This window comes from Symphodus melops (assembly GCF_947650265.1).
Source record: "Symphodus melops genome assembly, chromosome: 14".
In the NCBI taxonomy this organism is placed as follows: domain Eukaryota; kingdom Metazoa; phylum Chordata; class Actinopteri; order Labriformes; family Labridae; genus Symphodus; species Symphodus melops.
This window is the reverse complement of record NC_136704.1, coordinates 4,933,710-4,956,733: the sequence shown is the minus strand read 5'-3', so window position 1 is coordinate 4,956,733 and position 23,024 is coordinate 4,933,710. Positions and strand designations below refer to the sequence as shown.

Genomic DNA, 23,024 nt, shown 5'->3' with positions numbered 1-23,024 from the left:
AGAAACCAATAGACTTCTCAAGCCATGGGATGAAAGAACAGTCAGTTGTCTGTGTTTGAGTCTTCATGTAACCATGTTAGATGACACATGAGTCTTTTAGATCAGATTCTTCTCTGGAGAGAAACTTTCAGAATCACGATTTCCCCAAGATGTACTCAGACAATTTAAGAACACCACTTTCCAAGAGGAAGAGAGGGGAATCTCCCAAACAGCTACTGTAGACGTGAGGTCATCTTTGTTGAAGGTGAAAGTTTTAACAAATGAATCTGCACACTTGAGCCAGAACACATCGTTCCCAAAGACTGATGGTCAAACATAAGATGAATAAAAATCCACAATGTCAGTGATCTCCAGCCAAATAAAACAAATGTGAAGCTATCAGCTTAAGTACACTTTGGACTACATTCAAAATGGAGGCCTATCAGTGTTTTTAGAAAAAAAAAAAGTTTTAACGGAAAACAATATATCCCAAGAAAAGCTCATATCTGATTAAATTGTTTCACATGATGAAATCCAGTTAGCAAATTCTGTCAGATGCATGTATGAGGATTCCATGCACTGATTGTTATGGGGAAATGAGGTGGAAATCTGTTGTTATTGGCTTAGACTATGCAATCATGCAATAGCAATGCACTTGTGCAGGATTCTGTTTGTCACACTGCTGATGCTGCAAAGTGTTCCCAATTCAAAAAAGCTAGAAAGGCCAACGCAAATGTGCAGAAAAAAAGACAGCCAGATGTTGCTGAGCATATGTTAATGCATATGTCCATGGATCACTGCATGGGCAAAGTGGGCAATCATCCAGGGCCTCGTACCTGTGAATCTAGCCGTAAGATGTAATATTATGCTTATTTTTTGTATGTAATTTATTTTTGCAAAAAAAATACTTGACGAAATATTCTTAGCCTTTTTGTTTTTCGTGGTTTTTTCAGTGAATTCAATGGGAAAAAGAGAGCAAGCTGCCCTGTGCTCACTAAACTTAAAACAGTTCAACCAAGATCTTGATCTACACCTCCACACATCCTCGAGGAGACAAGCAGAGAATAGAGTCAAAGCTCCTGAGCTGCTGATCTCCCTGACAGAGTTTTTGTCGCAGAATATGAACGTATCACTGTCTGCTGCCGCCCTGTTGAACATGAAAACTAAGAAATGTCGCTTGTTGGTGCGTGACAGTGAAAGCAAGGTCATTAAAAACCCTAAAGACTACACCGGCTGAGTAGACTGACAAGACAAGGGGAGCTCAAAGAGCAACTCCTTTAGTGCCGCATTAATGTCAAATCTTCTGAACCTCTTCTTTGTGGTATTCACATGCTTTCTGATGTGCGACGGGTGACAGCGACTCGGTGTACCCAGAGGACGTTCATAACAGGAAGAGAAGGACTTGATTATGGCTGTCCTACTGTTCAGTGATGAAGAAGGAAAAACAGCCTCATAATCCACAGCATCCAATAGAAAACAAATGTAAACTATGAGAGCATTATGCTCCTCAAAGTGACCATTTATCAAAAAGAATTGCTGGAAAACTGACGAATACATAATGTGAATCTTCATTTCTTGAGATTATTGTGTTGTGTTGTCATTTACCGGAATTTGATAAAAATGTCTGAGGTCTTTGCAATGATTTTGCAAAAACCTCAAAACTCTATTATGAATATTTGACTTGCATATCCCTCTATATAAAATTGCAGATGAAAACATTTACAATAACGTCTCACTGATTTAAAAATACCTTTGCACCACCCGGGTTCGCTCCTTATAAAGACAACATGTTTTAAGTACACTGAATCCCATTTCTCAGAGCCTGAGAAGTAACTATCTGCAGACTTAAAGAGATGACTGTCTTCGCTTCTTAACTGAGTACTTTTCTGCATCCCATGATGAAACATAAGAAATAAAAGATTTAATCACAGATTGCAGAGTCTTCACAGCAGGCAGGGATTATCTTATTGTAACAGGTACTGCAGGTGATGTGGGAAAACACAACACACTGACGCAAACTGTGTACTGCAAATCCACCCTCAAAGAAACAAAGAAAAAAAGTAATCTGGCATTAATTGGCTGAGCCTGAGAGTACATTAAGGAAGAAGTATTACTTGAGGTTTGCATCACTTCTGCGGAGAGATCCTGATCAGATGATTTCAAGAGCTGACCCTTTAATGACAAGCCAACGATCTATGTGCATGTACAAGAAAAGGGTTATAATGAGCAAACATGGCTGTATCTAGGTTATCTGCAGCACTGTATGTTTACGTTGCCATGATTACATTTCCAACATTTAGAGAGGAACGAAAGAAATAAATTATGGACTTTGTGCATTTTTCTGTGCTTGGTCACTTAACCAACTGCTGCAAACACCAGGTGCAGCATTAACTGCATAGGAGACACAGTTAAAGTGGGGCATTATTCACTGCTAGATCAAGTGTTTTATTGCTTCCCGCTTTGAGCTGTATATTAGCGGCCTAGTGACATGGGCTGCTTCTGGTCACGCATCAAGTGGGAGTTGTTGATTATGAAGGTTTATCTGACGGGGTGATGCAAAGTAGATTTACCTTTTCAATATCCTAAAAGCTTGTAGTGAGAGGGTCCTGTTGCCATGGTTTCCATGATCAGATTGCAAGATGAGTTAGGACTGCAGTCACAGAAATCAACAAATCAAAACTGTGACATAGGCAAAATGTCTTAACACCTCTGATTTCCTGCTCGGTAAAAGATGGTCATCATTGTTCTGAGCACTCTTTACCTCATTTTTTGCTTTTTGAATACATCAGTGGTTCCCAGTTTTGTTTTGTTTTTTTGGTTGGATAAACACTTCCAAACCTGTGACATCTGGTGCATTTGTTATCAATCCATTCACTCGAAAATCCTCCCACAATTTGCTGTTCTTTGCTTGCAGTGTGAGAGGGTGTGCAGTGTTTTTTAAGCCTCGCAGGTGCTCCCCTGTCACAACTCTGAGCCCCACAGGGAGGTCTGCGTCCTCTTTCGGAATCACTGGAATAAATAATGATAATCAAAGAGGAATAGAACACATTTTCTCAGTTTTCATTTTGGTTAAATTGATCAGCATATCTAGCTGCTGAGGTATGTAAAGATGCAGTGTCACACCAGTGAGTGTTTGCCCATCCAGTCTACATGTTTTATGTGGACTTAAAGAGGGCCCTGGAGTCTAGCGGGAGTCATGTGGGGCATCCTGTGGGAATATGGGGTCCAGGGGCTGTCACTTTGGGGCCTCGATCACCAAAGTGAGAGCTGTGTATCCACATCCTCTGCATTAAGTCAGACACATTGCTGGTGTGTGTTATCCACCAGGGTTGCCAATTCTGTTTGTGATTTTCATAGACAGTATCTCAAGGCGTAGCCATGGGAAGGAGGTTTTCCAGTTTGGTATACCTCAAAATCACCCCTCTGCTTTTTGCAGGTGATGTGGTTTTGCTAGCTTCCTCTTGCCTGCAGCATGCATTGGGGCTGTTTACAAAGTGCAAAGTGGCTGGGATAAGGGTCAGCATCTTAAAGTTCGAGGCCATGCTTATATACTGTATGTTGATGTCAAACCATTTGTCACTGCCAGCTCAGAGATGCACAAATGAGTGGAGGAGACAAGGAGTTCAGTTTGATAAATTACACAAGTTTATTAACCAGCCACGGTTTAAGTCAAACCATATGACTCAGAGCATTGAAAGCTGCCCCTCTTCTCAACTTCTTCCTTCAAGTCTCCCCCAAACATGGAAGTGAAGCCAGCTTAAATGGAGGGAGAACACCAGGGCCACGGCGTTCCCAATCTCCTTGGCAGCCTCGAGCCTGAAACACAAAATACACAACCAGCAAACAAGACCAGCAGGGTCATCACACCGTACAATATTTTGGATTCACAAAATGACAGCAGTGTGACAGTCCTTCCCTTACTTGTCTCAATTGTAATGTCCTTACGGTGCTTTCTAAAAGTGTATTTCAAAACTTGTCAATAGTTTCAGAATACTGCCACGAGGATATAAAAAAGAGATCAGTTACCCATTTCTAATCCCTGATAACACATGCACCTATTTCTTTTCATGATGCTTTTAAAAATCATCATATCATAGGGTTGCACTCACTATATGATGCAAATGTTTTTTTTTCTCCATCATTTTTTAATGACAGTATTTCCATGCTGGAATTAGATTTTCTGTTGTTGAAATACGGACACCGACAGTCTTTGCCTACATTTAATCCCACCTTATATACGTCCTCCCCCCTCATCAAATGAGCTTTCTTTGACCAGGTAAGAACAGTATTTTTCAAACTCACAGACACCTAATAATGCAGGACTCAGCCATCTTTCGAGAGCACAGTGCTTTCATTGATCAGCAGTAACAACATGATCTGAATCAACTGCTGAACATGAACCCAGATGTGGGTAGATGGAAACAAGGACATTAGATGTCCTATACATTAGGAAGCAGTTGCTCACATGGCCGCGGGAAGTGGCTGCAGCACACAGTAGTGGCGAGGGGGATATTTCTTTTTTTTTTTTAAATGTATTAAAAATATTTTTGCACAATTTATAAATTCCTTAGGAATCTTCTGGGAAAAGATTTTGACACACGTAGGCTAATACGTGTATATTTTATTTTGATTTAATTATTTTTTTCTAGGCATACTCAACACAAGCTCACGGAAGTTACGTTGTCAACGTCAGGTAGGCACGTTGTTGCAGATGCCGGGTAAAGTGAAAAGGTTCCCAGTTCGCTCCATGTCCGGTCTACGAGTGTCACAGTTCTAGATGTAGCATCATGTTGGAGTAAGCTCCAGTAACAAACAAGAGCCATGTTTACAGAGACAGAAAAACTGATTGAGTTACGTCTGTGCCTGCCCGTCTCTGTGGCCTCACCTGAGCGCACTTTCTCAGCCTTGCGTCTTTTGAAGACACGGGTACGCTGGACTATGACCCAGAAAAGACTCACAAACCTTTAATTGATGCTACCCACAAAGACATCATGAACTCCCTGGACATCCGTCCCCTCATTACAGACTTTCTTTCCACGACCCCTGGACATTTGGACACCTGTAACTAGGGCAGCCTGTCTGCAGCTCAAAGTAATATCATGGTGCTGCCGCGCACCTTCACATCTATGCGGTTTAACTATAGTATTTTTGCAAGGTGGTGGGGATTGAGAGTGTTATTTTGATCGTGTGTTCTGTGCATCATGGATTTGGAGAACTGTTGAATAACGTGTAAATAGTCTGAGATTATGTCTTTGTGGTTTGCGTAAAAAGGCTGGAGACGGAGAAAAACAGTGTTATTTTGTGCGCATGTTTGCGTGATGGATATGGAGAGCTATTCAATAACGTGCTTAGATTGTCTAAGATGATTTCTTTGTGCTGTGTGTAAAAGGATTTTGGAGCTAATAGAGTGGTGTGTGACAGGTGCAGTGACTCAGGCTGATGCCAGCTGATCAAACCTATTGCCATGTTAAAGTGTGATTGTGAAGTTTAAGTTTTCAGTGGTCCTTCCCTGCTGTTTCAGTTCATTCTACAGACATGACATGATGCACACGGTCTTTCTGTGATTTATTTCTATTCCTTTCTTTTTGATGTATTGCTCAGTGAATGCTTTAGTTTAGTGTGCATTTTGGTGCTATTGTTTTTTGTTTTTTTTTACTGTGACACATGCAGCCCCATTGGCTGAGGCTGATGAGTTTGTGCCCACAACAGAGGTCAGCTGAAACAGACTTAACTCTATGACTAATTATTATTCACAGATACACTGTAAGACATTTTAAGTCAGTAAAACTTAGAAATGAAAGTTCACCTGCTGCCTTACAAATGTGAGTAAACTCAACTTGAAAGTAACCATTGTTTGAACTCAAACTGTTAAGTTATACAAGTTGTTTAACTAATGATAGTTTGTATTTTCAACTTGAGTCTCAAAGTTAAGTCCACTTACTATGTTGAATTGTCCATTCATGAAAACTCACATTATCTTGTCCTGTAAACTTACAATTCCCTGTCATTTCAACTTACACTTTTAAGTTAAAATGACTTTGTAATATTTCATATTAAGTGCTATTTTAAGTTAAAAGGGCTAAAGTATTTAAATTGTTTCAACTTTATTCCTACTCTTGACTATACTAATCTAGACTTCACAGTGAATCAATTTAGAGCTTCTTTGTTCAAAAACAAAACTTTATTTTAACAATGCTCATGCCTTAACATTTGCAATGTATTGTCCCCATACAACACTAGAAAGTGGAGATTAGACACAGCAGTTGCGCAGCTGGCTAGGTGTACCAAAACATTTACATAGCTTTAATATAATAAGCTAAGTAAAATTAATAGACAAGAGCATAACAATATTGCTTAACAATTATTTTAAAGTTAAAGCTGACTTTTTGACCTTAGCTTGCACACCACAAAATGGCTGTTTCAACAATATATATCAAGCTGTTCTGTCCAAAAGCAATTATGAACAGTGCAGAATAACAATAACATTCCTCTCAGTTAAGATCTTGCGATATGTTTTGCAACATGTTTTGCGAAAAATAGTGATGCTGAAGTTATTCTCTATATGAACAGGTTTATATAATGCTATGGCATTGGTTTACACATCACTAAGGTCACTGCTTTAACAATATTGTATCAAGTTGTTCTGTGCAAACTCAGTTATGAACAATGCAGAACATTAACTTCACTAACATTCTTCACAATGTCAAAAAAGTACATAAACAGTCTGGACATTTATTCCGACAGTTCTTATAGTAGTGCTTCAATTTGGTTCGACTTGGCCTGTAGTTCTGAATGGATCAGAAGGCTCTTTATTCTTCTCCAGAGGACACAACAATTCTGTATTGTTTTTGATTTTTCCATCTTCGGTACATAAACTGCTTTCTCGAGAAGTAACAATGAGCAAAGCAGAAAAGGCTTTCTTCCAGTTAGGACTTACAGGCATCCTTTTCAGTTTACAAACGATACCTCAGTAGCTTGTTTCTGAGTCCATGTATCCTGGCTGAACAGTGGTCAGGTTTTATTTTCATGATGACCCTTTGCATGAATTCAAATGAGTACTTCATCTCAGAAGGATATTCCAGATTCAGGCAGTAGATTGTTCCCATTAGCATCGCGAAACCAGTGGCCACATCTCTTACATTAGAAAGAACGATTGTCTCCTCTACCACCACAGCCACATTAAAGACTTGCATTGGGAATGCATCATGCAGAACGCCTTCATGTCCAATGAGAAGTCCGACACGCATTCCCTTCATTAAGATGTCCAGGGTTTCACCATGAACCTGAAACAATTGGACAAATTCAATTGTTATTTTGTTGCATGTAATTCAGAAAAATAATGTTAGTGATAAGTTGCCACTAAATTGGCAAAACTTGTTCATGATTGAGAATGCAAGAAGAAGAAAAACATCAACTAAAAAAAAGTGTACATTATATTATTGCAATTCAACCGGTGTATTGTTTAAAAAAAATTGTTTGTCTCCTTTAGATAGACCAGAGACTTTGCTGCCTTTAAAAAGCTCAGGGGGAGCCATCGTCCTCTATTAGTTAACTTATAGTTTATTTCTGAAGTCATGGCTGAATATTTAGACGATTCAGAATACTTTGATGTGATACTTTAATTTGATTTGTGGATTCTCTCCATAATGTTGTCAAATCCTTACAATAATGTATGTATTAATAGGAGTAACAAAACAAACACCTGAGTATCACAACAGCATAGCTGGCTGAAACTCTGCAGCCTCTCTCTCCCTCTGTACTTCTGTTGAAGCTTCTCATCAATTCAAAAAAATAATGTAGGCCATCAAATTTAAATACCTCACCCAACTGTTCAAAATATTCAAAATATTCAGCCATCACTTCAGAAATAAACTACAACTTTCTGTACCTGCAGCTCCACCCATACTCCCCTGCTTCAAATAACAGACATAACAGGATGTAAACAAAGACGAGAAGCGACATCAGGTAAATAAAAAGGTAGAATTTGTCTCCATAATGTTGTCAGACACTTATTATAGCAATCTGAGCTAGTTAGTAACAAAACTAACACTTTTATTGGCATACTTTTGATGCAAGAAATATCCCCACACAACACCCGTTCAAACTTAGTTTTGGTTCTTATAATTCAGTTGCACCACTGGACTACCTACAAAAGGTACTGAGGAGCAGGCTACAAGCATGGAGAGCAACGTTTTAACAAAACAAAAATAAAAACTGCCTGGAAATGGTTAAAAATGATGGTTGTATTAAAATATACCTCATACTCAGCTATGCATTTATTGTGATTAACTTATGAAGTTCAGCAGTCTATATCATCATCACATTCTGTTTTCAAAACTGCCTATCAGTTAATTTTTAAACATTTGAACTGCCAGTAAGTTTTGAATGATGTACTAAACGTTAAATGAAAAAGGTTCCGCAATGTTGTGGAAAAAAAGGGATGTTTACATGTTAATATATTTTCTTACATCACACATCCTGATGATCTCTGAAGTATCCTCTGAGAAGAAACATGGAAGACCAAGAAGGGCAGCTGTCCTCCGATTCTGGTTTGTGTCCTACATAAAGTTACACAAAAGTGAGTTCATGCAATATTTAAACTAGAGTCCTAATGGAAGTTCACATTGACAAATTCACACTATACATACCTCTTTATCAAGGCACTGCATAACACTTTGAAGGGCCAACCTCCTGCCTGATGAAATGGCTGCTTTATACAACTGCAAGAGTCTCGGCACCCAAGCATCAAGTCCCTCCAGGAATGACAGCAGATCAGTGGTCACTATTCTACCGAACTCAGCTCTTATCTGAAACACAAGTAGTGGGGAAGCCAGTAAAGATCAAATTATGACATATGAAGATTACATCCTATCTGATAGCACTGCTGCTAAAGTAGACAAATACAGAACATTTGTGTTTGTGGATGTCTGAGTTAGCAATAGTTACCTGTCTCTCATTGAACAATGCAGGCCATCTGTTCATGAGTTCAGAGACGGGTGGCTCGTCACCAATTACTTCTTTTCTTCGCTGAGAGAATGTTGCAGTCATCAGTTCATCCAGGAACTGCAAGTCTGGATCACACTTCTGCACCTCTAGAAGCATGGTCTTCCGATTCTCCTCAGATGTAAAGGCGCTTTGTCCTGCAGGTGGATCTGGCAAGTAATGGACCTCTCCCTTCTTTGACTTTTTTAACACCTTGCTGCTTGTTTGTCCCCTTTTTCTCTTATTTACAAGAACTTCAGGGCATCCAGCTGCCATCAGTCGCTGACGGTAATTGCCCATCTTGAATTTCAAGCTGAATACCCAGCAATACCATCCCTTCTCAGACCCCGGCTCTTTGAGACAAGGGTGCTTTGCTACAAGAGTTGTAGCTACACTTTCATAATGTTCCTTACTCGGATAGGCGGTGATTTTGGATATCATATCGGCTAGTTTGTCCAGTATTTCACTTTTGATGCCCTTGGAGATGACCATCACTGTTCCTTCCTTGGCATAGGCATCATTAGCTGCGGTCAGCTGAAGTTCAACATCATGGGAGAAATCAGGGATAATAAATGGATCTGGCCATTCCACTGATGAACTGTTACTCGGGGAACTCAAACTTGCAGTATCCAATGTTGAATCAGAAACAGCATCAGAATATGTGAACAAAACTTTCAGCGTTGCTCGGTCCGTTGGCAGATCTTTGATATCTGTCAAATTGCAAAGCTCATTTCCAAAGTCTGGATCTTCAAACTGCAGAAGGAAGTTTCCTCGTAAGCCAATACTGCTGCGCAGTTCTTCACATAACTTGTCGACAGACTCCGGAATGGTCTCTAAGGTGACACGCCTTATCTCTTGAGGGGACACAATGACTCGGAGAAGCATCTTGGAGGCACCTACAGCTTTAACACAGACACACACAGAAAAAAAACAAAGCTGAAAACTGACAAACAGTAGAAGCAGCCTGGACTACAAATTGTACAGCCGTGGCCAAAAGTTTTGAGAATTTGTGGTCAATCCTCAAGCGGCGGGTGGACAAACAAAAACCCACAAATTCTGACAAATTATTAAACTGATTATTCATATTCCTCGGTCAGGTTGTGGCTCAGAAGTTGATTGACAGCATGCCAGGGTGAATTGCAGAGGTCTTAAAAAGAAGGTAAACACAGCAAATATTGACTCTTTGCATAAACTCTATTTATTGTCAATAAAAGCTTTTGATAATTATAAAATGCTTGTAATTATACTTCAGTATACCAGAGTAACATTTTACTAAAAGATCTAAAAACACTGAAGCAGTGAACTTTGTGAAAACTCATTTTTGTGTCATTCTAAAAACTTTTGACCACAGCTGTAGTATAAGAGTGAAGAAATGCATAGTCTGAAATAATGTGTGGGATTATGTTAGGCAAGCAGTAAGTTAGCAAGGCTTAACTTTAACAAGTGTTAAATAAAAAGGATTTAAATGACCATGGGTGTTTTTATAGATACCTTATTGTAACATGAATGTCCTTGGACTGATGAGCAGCTTTCCATCAACACTTTACGCAGCCAGAGGAGTGTAGTCATTTAGCTGGTCCGGATCAACAACCACAGCTACTGCAGGCTCTTTTTTGGTCAGCTGGTAACACCTTAGATGGTCCAAAAATCCAGCTGTAAAGAGTTCAGCAACAAAAAATATGCGGCCTTCCACTAAACAAATGTCCAATATTCTCCCAAAATCAGGCAGTCCACTTGTGTGCCCAACTGAGAGTACCATTCCTTTTGAATATTTCGTCCCATTCAAAAAGGCAGTGGAGGTGAGTGAAACGGAGTCCAGACCTCTAAACTTGTTCCGAATAGCCACATTGACAGAAGCATCTAAAATACCCACAGACACAACAGATACCCGTCCTGTTTCGATGCTTGGCTTAAAAACACTTGGCATCTCTAGGTAATATGCCAGCATTAGTTGATGTCTTGTAGCCAAAGTGTGCAAAATATTTTTGAAGTTGCCAGCATCACGAACCACCTTTTTGAAAAAGGAATGTTTAGCCTCAAATCTTATTGTCCAAAAGTCAATTACAGGACCAAATTTTTTGATTAATGTCGGATAATGTTCCAGATAGTGATGTTTAGGGCGCAATTTTGTACAAGGAAAAACTTCTAAAAGCAACTGTCGGTGGTCAGAGATTTTAGCTTGTAGGTAGCACAGGGTTTCTGTTGTGAATGAGGGGCTGGCTAACAACTCAACAATGTCTTTTAATTCAAGAATTATATGCCAAGTTTTTTCATCCTCTGGGATCTGATGGCCAATAAACAGCGGAAGAAATCTCAGAAGCGTCCAGTTCTCATGTCCATTGCCATTAATGGTTCCATTTTTTCGAAAGTTTGTCTGTATTGTCTGAGGCCTGTTAGTTTTGTCATAGAATTGAAAGGGGAATGTCAATATTTTACAATTAAGTTCAGTCAATGTGAAATACTTCTTTGCAATGAGATCTGAAATGCATATGCAGAGTTCCACAGGTACAATTCCTTCTAAGGCGTCGTGTAGAAAATCTGGTGGAAACCCTTTTGCAGCATGAAAATGGGTCAGTCTGTTTAAAGGACAGTCTTTCTTCACACCATCAACACAAGACTCATCACTCTGTTTAAGCACATTAACAGCCTCATCAAACAATGCTGGTGTTCTTAAAGTAAAAACCCCACTTCTAACATCAAATTTCTGGATATCTTGACGATTTGCCAAGCAAAATCTGCAAAACTTTTGAACATTAAAAGACTCTTGGAATCCAGCAAGTGAATGTGCACCCAAGTTGTCTGCAGATATATATAAAACTGTTCCTTTAATATTTGAGCCAAGACGTTGAACAAACACACCTTCTCTCTCAAGGAACTCAAGATCTCTAATTAGAGGCCCTAGAACCTTGCTGTAACCATGTTCTTTTACATGGACGGTTTTGCATAACACAGCCAAATAGATTGATGATAATGATGATCGTAGTCTTATAGGTAAGTTGGCAATCACCCAATAGATCCCACAAACTTTGTGCTTCTTTTTTGAAGTGCCTAATGGATTACAAATTTCGAAATCATCAATATATAGTCCAAGAGCTATTCCTAATCCTTCAGATAAAATTTTGTTCTCTTTAAAGTATTCTCCGTCTTGAAAAGAACTGTAATGACCATCTTGTTGACAGGAGGTCTTTAGTGTCTGAAGGATTTCATTTCTTTCCAACAGCTTACTGAGCACTTGTAAAATAGGAACATAAACAAATGAGCACTTTTTTTCTTGTGTATTAAACAAATATTCAACTGGTTCAATAACTGTAAAGTTCTTTCTATAAAATGACTGTCTTTTGCGATCAGTGCCAAGAGGCCCGTCCCTTGAGAGAAATTTGAGTGGGTTCAAAGCTTGCAATTGTTCAGTCAATGAAGCAACCACAGAGGCATAAGCGATGCAATTATTGTCTTTCAAAACTTTATCAATGACTGTCTTTATATTTTGATGAGCTAATTCTCCAATGTCAAATAACTCATCAATTATTTCCTGTACTGCTGAAATTGACACATGCAAAAGTGTTTGCATGCGGAGAAACAGAGATCCCAATTGATGTTGAATGGACGTTTCATTATCAAGTCCAGATTCAGCTTCAGATACAAGTATATCTTCAGTGTCTGAAACAAAATCCTCCTCTATTACAGGCAATGAAAGTGTAGTCAGTGCAAAAAGCTCTGGCCTGAAATCTTCTAAGGTGGAAGACTTATGATTGCGACTCCTATGAGCTGTAAAAGTTGACAACACACAAGACTTGAAAAAGCACCCCACAAAGGGACATTTAACAGTTTCTCTCTTTCTCAAATGAGTCTTCAAGTGTGCAAAGTATTTGTTAATGTCACTAGGATCTGAGAATGTACACAAATCACAAGATAATTTGGTTCCAATAGTAGAAGCTTTTGTATGATCTTTCAAATGAATTTTAAGTTCAGCCTGTGTTTGAAAAGTTTTTAAACAGTCTTTGTGAATACAGATGAGGCCTGAACTCCTTCGATGATGCCCATGTCGCTCTTTGTAGTGCTGTAGTATTTTCCCTTGGCAATTCGTTGAAAATGCACAAAACTTACATTTCCACTTCATGAGAGGGACATGCTTGAAGAAATCTGTAGAGAAAAACAACAACTAATTATTTTAGACTCCATTAACATGTTATTTCATAAGTTAAAAACTTACCGTGCAGACAGTTAAAAAGTAAGCCCTGACTCTGGGTGGTGACTAAGGATGGGGATTGATTTTATCGGTACTACTACTTTTACCGATACTTCTTGTCAATCATACTTTAACGGTATTCTATCTGTACTTCTTTTTTAGTTTTACATAACATTTTTAAAAATATAAAAAAAGATCAATCAAGCAATCTTTTGAACAAATCACCTTTATTTGCACTAATGTGGTGATGATTACTCTGAAAAATATATCAGGTATCGAGCGGCCACATTATTAAATTCCCACTGTCGCTAGCATACATACCATAGCTGGGTTAAAGAGGAACTAACTATGAGCTAAGCAAGGGGCGTCAAACTCATGTCCATCCCGGGCCACATAAGCATTATGGTTGCCCTCAAAGGGCCGGTTGTAATTGTAAGACTGTATAAATGTAACTACTCCTTAACATATTGTTAAATAATCGCCTCTGCACTCAATGTATACATGGAATACATAAAAGTAAAATATATGTAGGCACATTGCTGTGTGCAAATGTTATGTTATAGCATAAATATTGTCTTATCTTATAATATATATTATAACAGGGCTCCAAACTAACTTTTCCACCAGTAGCACCACATTTCTAAGTGCACCAGCAAATGATTTGGTTGCCCCACCTTCACCTCCTTATATTGGTTGCACTGCAGTATGGCCACAGCTATTAATCCTCTATGCCTGCTGATGAATAGCTGTTTTTGCATAACCTAGTTGTGGTGCAATGACTTTCAGGGATACAATCCACCCTGGCATGCTGTCAATCAACTTCTGGGCCACATCCTGACCGAGCAATATGAATAATCAGTTTAATTAATAATGTGTGGGTTTTTGTTTGTCCACCCGCTGCTTGAGGATTGACCACAAATTCTCTAAACTTTTGGCCACGACTGTACTATATCTTACCAATGCTCCCAAAACGCCTCACATGCTGGCTGCAGCAGGCGGCTGCAGTGAAGCAGCAGTTCTACACAGAATTATCAGGTTGAAACCGAGTGATTTTTATCGACCTGCGCTGTTTTCTATTAGCAAAGTTTTCTATGAGCGGATCGTATTTTAAATGTCAGTACCAGTCAATCATGTTTATATAATAAAAACGTCATTGGATCACGGCAACAGTGAAAGTGACCGTTTTCTGAACTTAGAGATCCTCCGGGGCTCGGCATGCCAAAACACATCGGCAATTACTTAGACTTGACCGTGTCGCCAACTAGCTAGCTAGCCAGCACGTGCTTGCAGGCAAATGTTTAGTTGAAAAGTTTTTTTTTTGCTCCCGTCACGTCTGAAGCATTTATAACCTAAACGAACGCCTACTAAAATGTCCCCTATGGACAATAGTGGTGTAATAAAACTTATTCGCCATTTGAAAATTCGATTAACACGATGGACTAGCAAAGAGAAAAACACGGTAATGTAGTCATATTCGCAAAACTCTGCCAATGTGCTGAATTTTTTCCCTTTTATCACAGAAGGAACTGACAGTGTTATTTAATTTTATCGACACAAACTCAAAAGCACTTTTAAAAGATAACTTACCTCCTTGCCGCGTCTTTTCTCCCAGCAGAATGTCGTCGTGGACCTCCGCCCTGGTCCACTGTGCAGTTGCACTAAACCTACGTTTAATTGCAGCTAGCTTGAAAAGTGCGTCCCTCCGCAGCTGAAAGTAGTCCACTGCTGTTTTCTCTATTGTTGCGTCAATAATTAAGTTGTGGTTGAAATACTATGGTTTATCCAGTTTAGCGAACTGGTGAGCACTATACTTCTTAAGTATCATAGCTTTACAGTTTTATTTTTGACTAACCCCAAAACAGGTGGTATTTCTTCAGCAGCACCCCTCCTCCCCCGTTTCTTTTTTTCAAGGTATAACTTACAGAAATAAGTTGAATCAACACTGACAGTCATGACAAAACTTACAAATAGTCAAGACAATTAATTACTTTAAGTTTATTTTTCTAAAACTTATAAATATGAGTTCAATATTCAAAACTTACCATGACAATTTGAGTAAAAAAAACAAAACAAGTTCACATAACTTAATGGGGCTCTCATGTTTTACAGTGTACTGAACTGACCAAATTAACCTTACAAACTAACCCCAAGTATGCCCACACCTTCACACACACACACACAGACACACACACACACACACACACACACACACACACTTTGAAGTAATAAATGGCATGTCAAACCACTTTTGAAACCCGACTTCCCGTATTTATCAGCTCTGCTTTAGAAGGCAAAGCTTTTGCTCAGGCCTGGCCAGATGTCACTCCAGCTGTGGCAACCAGCAGCCTCATATTAAAGGCACCCTGTGGAGCTTTTGACCTCTGCTAATGCTAGGGAGCGTTTCTTTTTATGAGTGAGTCCCTGTTTTTTTTTTTTTTTTTTTCTTCATGGAAACAAATACACATGATGTGCACAAGGCGATCAATTTAAAACCCATGGTGTCACGCCATCTCCATCATGTAAACGTAGAAGGAGGTTCAGAATCCTTAAATTTCAGACTATAACGCTGACATGTCAGCTGTTTACCTATTAAATTACATTGACATTTGATTATTTTTTTCTGTGCAAAAGCTATTTCAATGTTTATGAGATTGCCTAAGAAAGACTGGAAATATGATCTAATGTACCCTTGGGCTCATAAAAAATTTTAAGACCACCAAGAAAAACATCAGAAAAAAAACAAGTAAGCATGTTTAGTCTTGTGGGAAAACTTAACTTAATGTGTACTCATGATTGGTCCCTAAATCACTGCTCATAGTGGAAAGACGATAGTAGTAACAGCCTTCCCTGAGTGTGTCCTTCTTTCTCCAGAGAGTGAATAGTGTCACGAAACCTTCAAACTTGGTGAAGCAGAGTGCTGACAAGAGTGACACAAGTGTTGTTTACTAAGACCCATGTTACCAGTGTGAGTGTGGCCCCAGACACTGCAGCAGAAAAGCACTACAAAAGGCTCCCCCGCAGGGCGAGCTGACAGGCAAACCAATGCAGCCTGACACTACTGACGGCTGAAAGTCACTCCCAAAGCATCATTCATTCACGTGCTGCTAATGCATGATTGAAGTACACTGAACTTCAAAGTCGCTTGAATGGCCTTTGTGCATTATAGCTTAAGAACACCAATGTTTTATTGAACGTTTGCATTTTGACCTTCAGGTTGGATTCTGTTGTCTCCAAAGACTTTGCCCTGACTATCAACACTGAGGGAATGACAACACTTAAATGTACATACGCACCAGCCGTTCATTTTAACTTCCCATAAGAGAAGCACAGGAGTTACAAACACATTTTTTAGGAGAGAAACAAAACGACTAAAACAACACAGCAATCACAAAGCTGGTGAGGGTTGTGAGAAACAGTCACATCATACACCCATAATTAATGATGGGCTTTTGTTCCCAAGGTCTCAGGGTTAGAAAGCATATACCCAAGTCAATTATTTCTCTGCAGTGGAAAAAAAGGGAACCAAAGATCATGCTTAGAAATGCAACATATATTGTACTTAGTGTTTTAAATGGAGAGTTGTGTTAGTTCATGCAGGCCACAGTTTTCATCAACTGTTCTGAACTCACACAAGCCTCACATCAGCTGATCTTCTGAAAGCATCCTATTGGTCAAACAGTTCTTGTGCCGCCTTAGTTAAACTAGCCTTCCTATGCTTCTCTGCGTGCCCCATTTGCAACCCCCCTCCTACCCTGCTCTTTCATTTATGCTGTTGTGACTTAGACGATGTCATGTTTGTCATTGATGCTTGCTCTGGAGGGGGGGTTGCTGCTTATCTCCCTGCTTTATAGCATTCCTTGTCTGCACAGGAAGGGCAGGGATGTGTGCTGTCCCTGCCTAATGCGTTCCACATAAGCACATGGAAGGGCAGGGAGATCCCTCAGAGCCATACCGCCAAATACAAATAATTGCATCAAAGTATCCATTTGGACTAAGTGGTCTTGACTGAACTGCATATTATGGTCTATGAATGTGTAGGTGTGCCCTGCAGTGTGAAAGCGCTTTGAGATGTCAGAAGATTATAAAAACGTCACACAAGCTCATGTTTAGCATTTCCTTAAGTCTTTGGTGGTCTAGTTTCAATTTCAGAAAAACAAAATGCTGGAAAATAGAAAAAAAACTTTTGGGGGCAAGATGAACGAAAATCGGAAAGGGAAGTGTTCCCACTCCAGCTGTCTCTGAGCCTGTCGAGGAATCTTTCAAACAAAGCTCCGCCACTTCTGCCTCTGCCTCAGCGAGCCAGTGAACATCTGTGTTCACAATCAATGCCCGTTGCTGATTGCTCACTGCCATTTGCAAAAAGACTCCATGGTTTATGAGCGAAAAACATCTGTATGAAGTATTTTACAAGTGGTGATGCACATTTATAGCAGGTTTGCCATCTTCTGCATGGTGATTGACGAGTTCAAGTTCCTCATGTCGGACCATCGATGGAGGAGTGTTGTAAGGTGCAGAGCCTTCACGCGCAAGCTGTGCTGACATGTTTCATCATGAAGTGTTGGCGACGTGTTTCTGAATAATGGCGCCTGTTTGTTAACCTCCGAAGGGATGAATTACTGTTTTATGATTTTGTTTGACTGTTGACCTTTCTGTCTAAATTCTAATGAAAAATCGATTTGTTGTTAAGCTGTCTTCCATGTTATCTTCATTGGTCAATTCATGAGAGAATGTGTTTCAGTGAGGGAGAATCATAGAATAATACTGATAACCATAAAGACAGACATGGACTGCAGGTGCATACTTTTACTGTTGGCATTGAACTTGATTACTTATCCATCCACTTATTATCTAAACTGATTTTTAATGTTCAAGGTTGCGGGGTGCTGTAGATGATCCCAGCTGTCATTGGGTGAGAGGCGTGATGCACCCTGGACTGTTTGCCAGTCAATCTCAGGGCTGACATAAAGAGACAGAAAACCACTTGTTGAACTTGTTAAGTCATTAACTTTTGTTCAGAGCTCCTTTAATATTAGTGATTATTGTTATGAAGGAAGAGACGTAGAAATGCACTAAAATCCCCACATACTGCACTGCGGTCCGTTAGTGCCACATACAGTAATACCCCACAGCTCGCTGCCACTGTAGTCAATTACTGTTTTTTCACAGTGACGCCAGCAGCACCGCTTCAATCTGCTCCGTTTCAAATACGCTGCGAGTCTATTTTCAACAGAGGACGCTGCAGGCACGCGTCAAGCTGGACAGAATATGACAATCCAGGCAGGAAGTTAGACAAGGAAACGCACAGAGCATCCTGATAATATACAGACTCACAATCATGTTCTTTATTACTTTATCAACAGTAGCAAACATGCGTTGTTCTGTTTTCCCGTGTGATCTTATCCAGTAGCTCTCTCTTGATGTGTGGACTGATGATGGCTGTGCTAACGATCCAGAAATGATCATGTGGGTCAGGACACGCGCTGTCTGACGGAGCACAGCCGTGGTGCTGACAGACCGGGGCATGCATGGATAATGTGTGGATTGGATGTAATGGAGGAAGGTCAGAGTCAGGGGCTTCACACTTAGTGCTTGGGCAGTTAAGGATTGGATGAGCTTGCTCATGAGCACCTTAACAATGCTTGGAAAGTGAACTAGCGCCATCTCTAGATGATCGTATATGAGGTGTTCAAAGTCATTTAGATATACTTTTTTAGTTGAAACAAAATCACAAAGATGTGAACATCATTATTTCAAATTAGTTGTTCCCAAACTCATTCTCTTTGCTAACAAATACATATATTTATTCTCAAACATAAAGCTTCCACATTTTGAAGTTTTAACAAAAGGATGTCCTTGAAACACCTGAATCTTTGAAGATGAGCAACTCCCTGAACATACAAACATTGAAGGAAAACTTCTTTTAAGATTTATACTTCCAGCCCTGCAATCATTTCAATGACTGTCTGCTTGCTTTGTGCTACAGATCTTCTTAAGTCTGGGGAGCATATGTAAGACTACCTCGCTAGTTAATGTTAATGCTTTGATTTTGATTTATTTTTTGTGTTGATTGAGGCAACTACAAAAGAAAGAAGTCTGGCTCTCATTACTCACCGTTGAACAGGCCGAGATACAAGTCGTCACATTTTCTTGTCACATTCTCATGCAGACGACCCGACCAAGGTTGATCAAACCCCGGCCTGTGTCCAAGTGGCCCTCTTTTGACCCCGATTGGTCTTCTCTTTTAAGCCAGAGCCATCTGGAGGCTTTCTCAGCTGCTTCAATGGTATTGTTGATGGCTCCTCTCCTGATAGCGTCTGTTATACCAAGGCCTTGCTGAGGGACTGGCTGGCAAACCCTCTGCAGCCCACCTCAGCTGGCACACACCTTGATCTCCCGCCATACAGCAGTCCTGCATAGACTTCTGGTACATGAGCCTCTTCCTCTCGTGTGCCTCCTCTCACCTTGTTGTTGGCCTCAGAATCAAAGAGGATGTCGGGTCTTAATGCAGACTGGGTGATACGTGATGGCCAGGTCAACTGTCGACACCCAGAGAAGACCTGCAGTGCTGTTTGTGGGGTCTTTTCTTTGACTGCTCCTCCCTCCTTGACCAACTCAATCATACAACCCAACTTTAAAAATACCTCAATCTTTCCTTTTAAATTGACGGAAAAAGTAACTTGACTCAACGGAAATTTGAATCTGCCACCCTGACGTCAACATGTACGTTTCTGTTATGTTACAGTAACAATGTTTAAAACTTGTTGATACAATATTATGATTATTTTTTTATTTTTGTTTTATTATCTATATAAATGGATTTATATGGAAGCCCTTAAAGGTCAAATGAGAAAAAATGGCAATTCATTTCTCAAGACTTGAACTATTTTCTAATATCTCTGACTTCGGAACTTTTGATGCCTTTCAGTCACCTTCATGTTTGATCTTGTGCCGTCATTTCTGTCTGTTCATTTTTTAAAGATGGATGCCTTTTAATGTAGAGATAGGACAGTGGATAGAGGACTACAGCCTCTGTACATGGGTTGCCCCGTTCGACTATCAGCACCTCAACTGTTTGGTTTGTTTAAGTCAAAGTATTTTCTAACTGTAAAGTCAAGTATCAACACATTACAAACATCATTATTGATTATTTATATTTCAATTAAAAAGTAGCCCCATTCACCCTATGCTATGCTAAACAGCATGACTAAGTGTCAGTTCTAATGTCTTTTTAATTTGAGGCCTCACTGTCGTACTCCCTTTGTGTGCGCTCACATACTCGGGGGTCCAAGTACCTTTGGGAGTAACACATCTTTCTTCTGAAATACAAAGACGAGTGTCCCACTGTAATGGGTTAAATATAGAAAACCAACAACTGCATGCTTTTGATGGCAGAGGAGGCATTCAGTGAGAGTCTCTGGGGACGAAGGACTGTAGTCCTCTGCTCCTTTGATTACAGCCTCGGCTAGAGAGACTGAGGAGCTGGGGGAGAGGAGGTGATGAGGGAGGGGACACACCTGGCATCCACAATCAGTATCCTTAGCTAATACGGGAGTCGAGTTTATTATAGTGATGTTAAGTTACAAATCTAAAGGTAGCGCTTGTTTTTTTCTGGTGATTTGGGATTGTTTTTTTAAGAAAGCTGGCAGCCGACACCATGATCAAGCAGAGACAAAGAAGAACTTGACTTAACTTTGAGAGTGAACGTTTTCTCACAGTTTGTCATCACTTTGTTCAGCATCAAATACAATGTGGCTGGAGACAAAATATGACAATAAGAAGTTGAGACTCTTGTCTTATTTTGGTCTTTACAAAACTTTTAATTAGTCTAAATTTGTCTTAAAACAAGTGACTCATCAAAGAAGAAATAAGACTTACATGCATCATTTGTCCTAAATTAGATTGAGCTGCTTTGATAAACTCAAAATTAATCCCAGACAGAAAATCACCGCTCCTTTTACAGAGACCAAAACCAGTCTATACCGGACACACTTTAAAACTGTTTCTTCTCTTATCTCAGACTAATTTATGATAATAGTACATTTATTTATTTTGCATTTATTTATATTGTTATTTTTATTTTATAAGGACAATGCATATTAAAAAATAAATATATATACCAGAGTTAGCCAAAAGGCTAATTTTAGTCTGTTGTCCCTGGCCAGATTTGAAAAAAGGCTCCCAGGAAAATCAAAACAAATTAAAACATTGCTAAAAGCGACAAACAGAAATAACATGGCAGTAATTATGCAGACAGATGCATCGTCACAAAACATGCAGAACATCAACAGCGAAGACAGTGGTGGATATAACAAGGCTATTTTAAAGAGAAATGCTTTCAATCCTGTTGTGTTTTGGCGTCAACAGTCTGTGTGGCCCTCAGGTGACCAGGGAGAGCATTTCACTGTCGTAGGGCAGCAGATTAAAAAGCTCTGTCGCTCATAGAGCAGAGTGTAGGCCTGGGGGGGTTGGAGGTGGTTGGTATTTGCAGTTTGGAAGTGTCTTATGCGAGTTTGTAGGGTAAGCAGTTCTCTGAAGTATGGAGGGGCATTAAGGTGGAAGCATTCATGGGTGAGTGTTGTGATTTTGTCTTCCATCTTGAAACAGGAGGAGATTGTAGTGAGTGCAGGATTGGTGGCATGTGCCCTCGTCAGGGATCCCAATGAGAAATGATGCAGTCATGTCTGAAAGGGACAAAATCATGTATGAGTGTTTCAACATCTTAGAGGCTGCAAAGTGAAGCGAAACTTGGTGTGAACATATCAGGAGTAATGTGACAGAGACCAGTGGGTCTCGTACATACAGTGTCTATGGCCTTGTTCACATTGCACCTCCAAGTCCCATTTTTAGTTCATCCAGATTGTATGTGGTTTGATTTTTTTTTTTGCCAGTCTGAACACAAAACGCCTCATGAGATCTAATTATTCCAAATCTGATTCAAACCACTTGAGGAGGTCGTTTAGAATCTGATTCAAACCTGTGTTGGGGTCCAGCCAGAATGACAGAACTCAGGCTGTGTCGTTTGGAGAACTACAACAAAAGACTCTTTATCCCAGCATGCCTTGCAGGTACTCCCAGAATGCTTTGCCACACCTAACACATAGGTGTGAAGTCTGGGAGGTATAAAGCCGGCCATGCTTCATTGTTCTGCCTCTTTCAAACGTCGTCTGGCGACGTCCGAGGATACCCAACTCTGTTCCTGTTTCCAGCACGCTTCTCTTTGTTTAAAAGTTTTGGCGCGCAGCTGATCCAAGGCCTTGAAGCACACCGACGTCCTAATTTCCGAGCCTAGATCATCCACTTGAACGCATCTCAGAAGTATAGCGTTCTATTTCTCCCGTATTAAAACGGTATTGAGAGAGACTGGAAGGATTACGTCTCGTTCCGTCCTTTAAAGAAAGGACACCCACGGAGATCACCTCGCTCGACGGAGGACACGACGGCCCTGCTCAACCCCATTGGACACGCACCGCCATCACCTTACAACTGCAGAAAGGCCGCTCCAGAACCTCTTTTCTTCCTTTCATCAACCGTGGACGAAACGGTTTCAAGTGAGGCTTAGCTAGGTCTGGGCAGTTAGATATAGAGAGTGTGTTTAATAACTGAGTTATTATAGTGAAACGGTGATAATATTTGCTTGGTGTTTGACCACTGTGTCTTAGATTTTACCAGAGTAAAATCTCTTTTGTTTCCTTTACTTGTGCCGCTGTGTCCCGTGTGTTTATCTGTGAGCTCCCGCGTCATAACCGGGTAATAGACTCACTATCAGAAAGACTAGTGTGAACGCCGTCTGATACAAATCCGGCCACTAGCTTCTGGTACGTGAAGTAAACTATGCTCTGAGTTGTGGTGAGCTCCAGTCCGAGATTGAGCTGTCGAG

At 40.1% G+C, this 23,024-nt stretch overlaps 1 protein-coding gene across 2 annotated transcripts; it reads right to left on the bottom strand.

Annotated features, from left to right (window-relative positions):
- Positions 1-6,150: 6,150 nt before the first annotated feature.
- Positions 6,151-15,086, bottom strand: LOC306834899 (uncharacterized protein). 2 transcript variants are annotated; one of them, XM_079361177.1, is made up of 5 exons: positions 14,735-15,086; positions 8,926-9,863; positions 8,628-8,786; positions 8,448-8,537; positions 6,151-7,262 (listed from the first exon to the last, which is right to left on the bottom strand). In XM_079361177.1, the coding sequence occupies exons 2-5, from the start codon at positions 9,844-9,846 to the stop codon at positions 6,933-6,935; spliced, it is 1,500 nt and encodes a 499-aa protein (XP_079217303.1). In that variant the 5' UTR covers positions 9,847-9,863; positions 14,735-15,086; the 3' UTR covers positions 6,151-6,932. The 2 variants fall into 2 exon arrangements, with proteins under 2 accessions (XP_079217303.1, XP_079217302.1); XM_079361176.1 differs by lacking the exon at positions 14,735-15,086 and adding an exon at positions 10,453-10,504.
- Positions 15,087-23,024: the final 7,938 nt, after the last annotated feature.

Excerpts from the sequence above, each read along its gene's own strand:
- LOC306834899 (XM_079361177.1), bottom strand. The coding sequence starts at position 9,846 with ATGCTTCTCCGAGTCATTGTGTCCCCTCAAGAGATAAGGCGTGTCACC. Across the intron at positions 8,787-8,925 it reads CATTGTTCAATGAGAGACAG|ATAAGAGCTGAGTTCGGTAG; the intron begins GTAACTATTGCT and ends CTTGTGTTTCAG. Across the intron at positions 8,538-8,627 it reads TGCAGTGCCTTGATAAAGAG|GACACAAACCAGAATCGGAG; the intron begins GTATGTATAGTG and ends AACTTTATGTAG.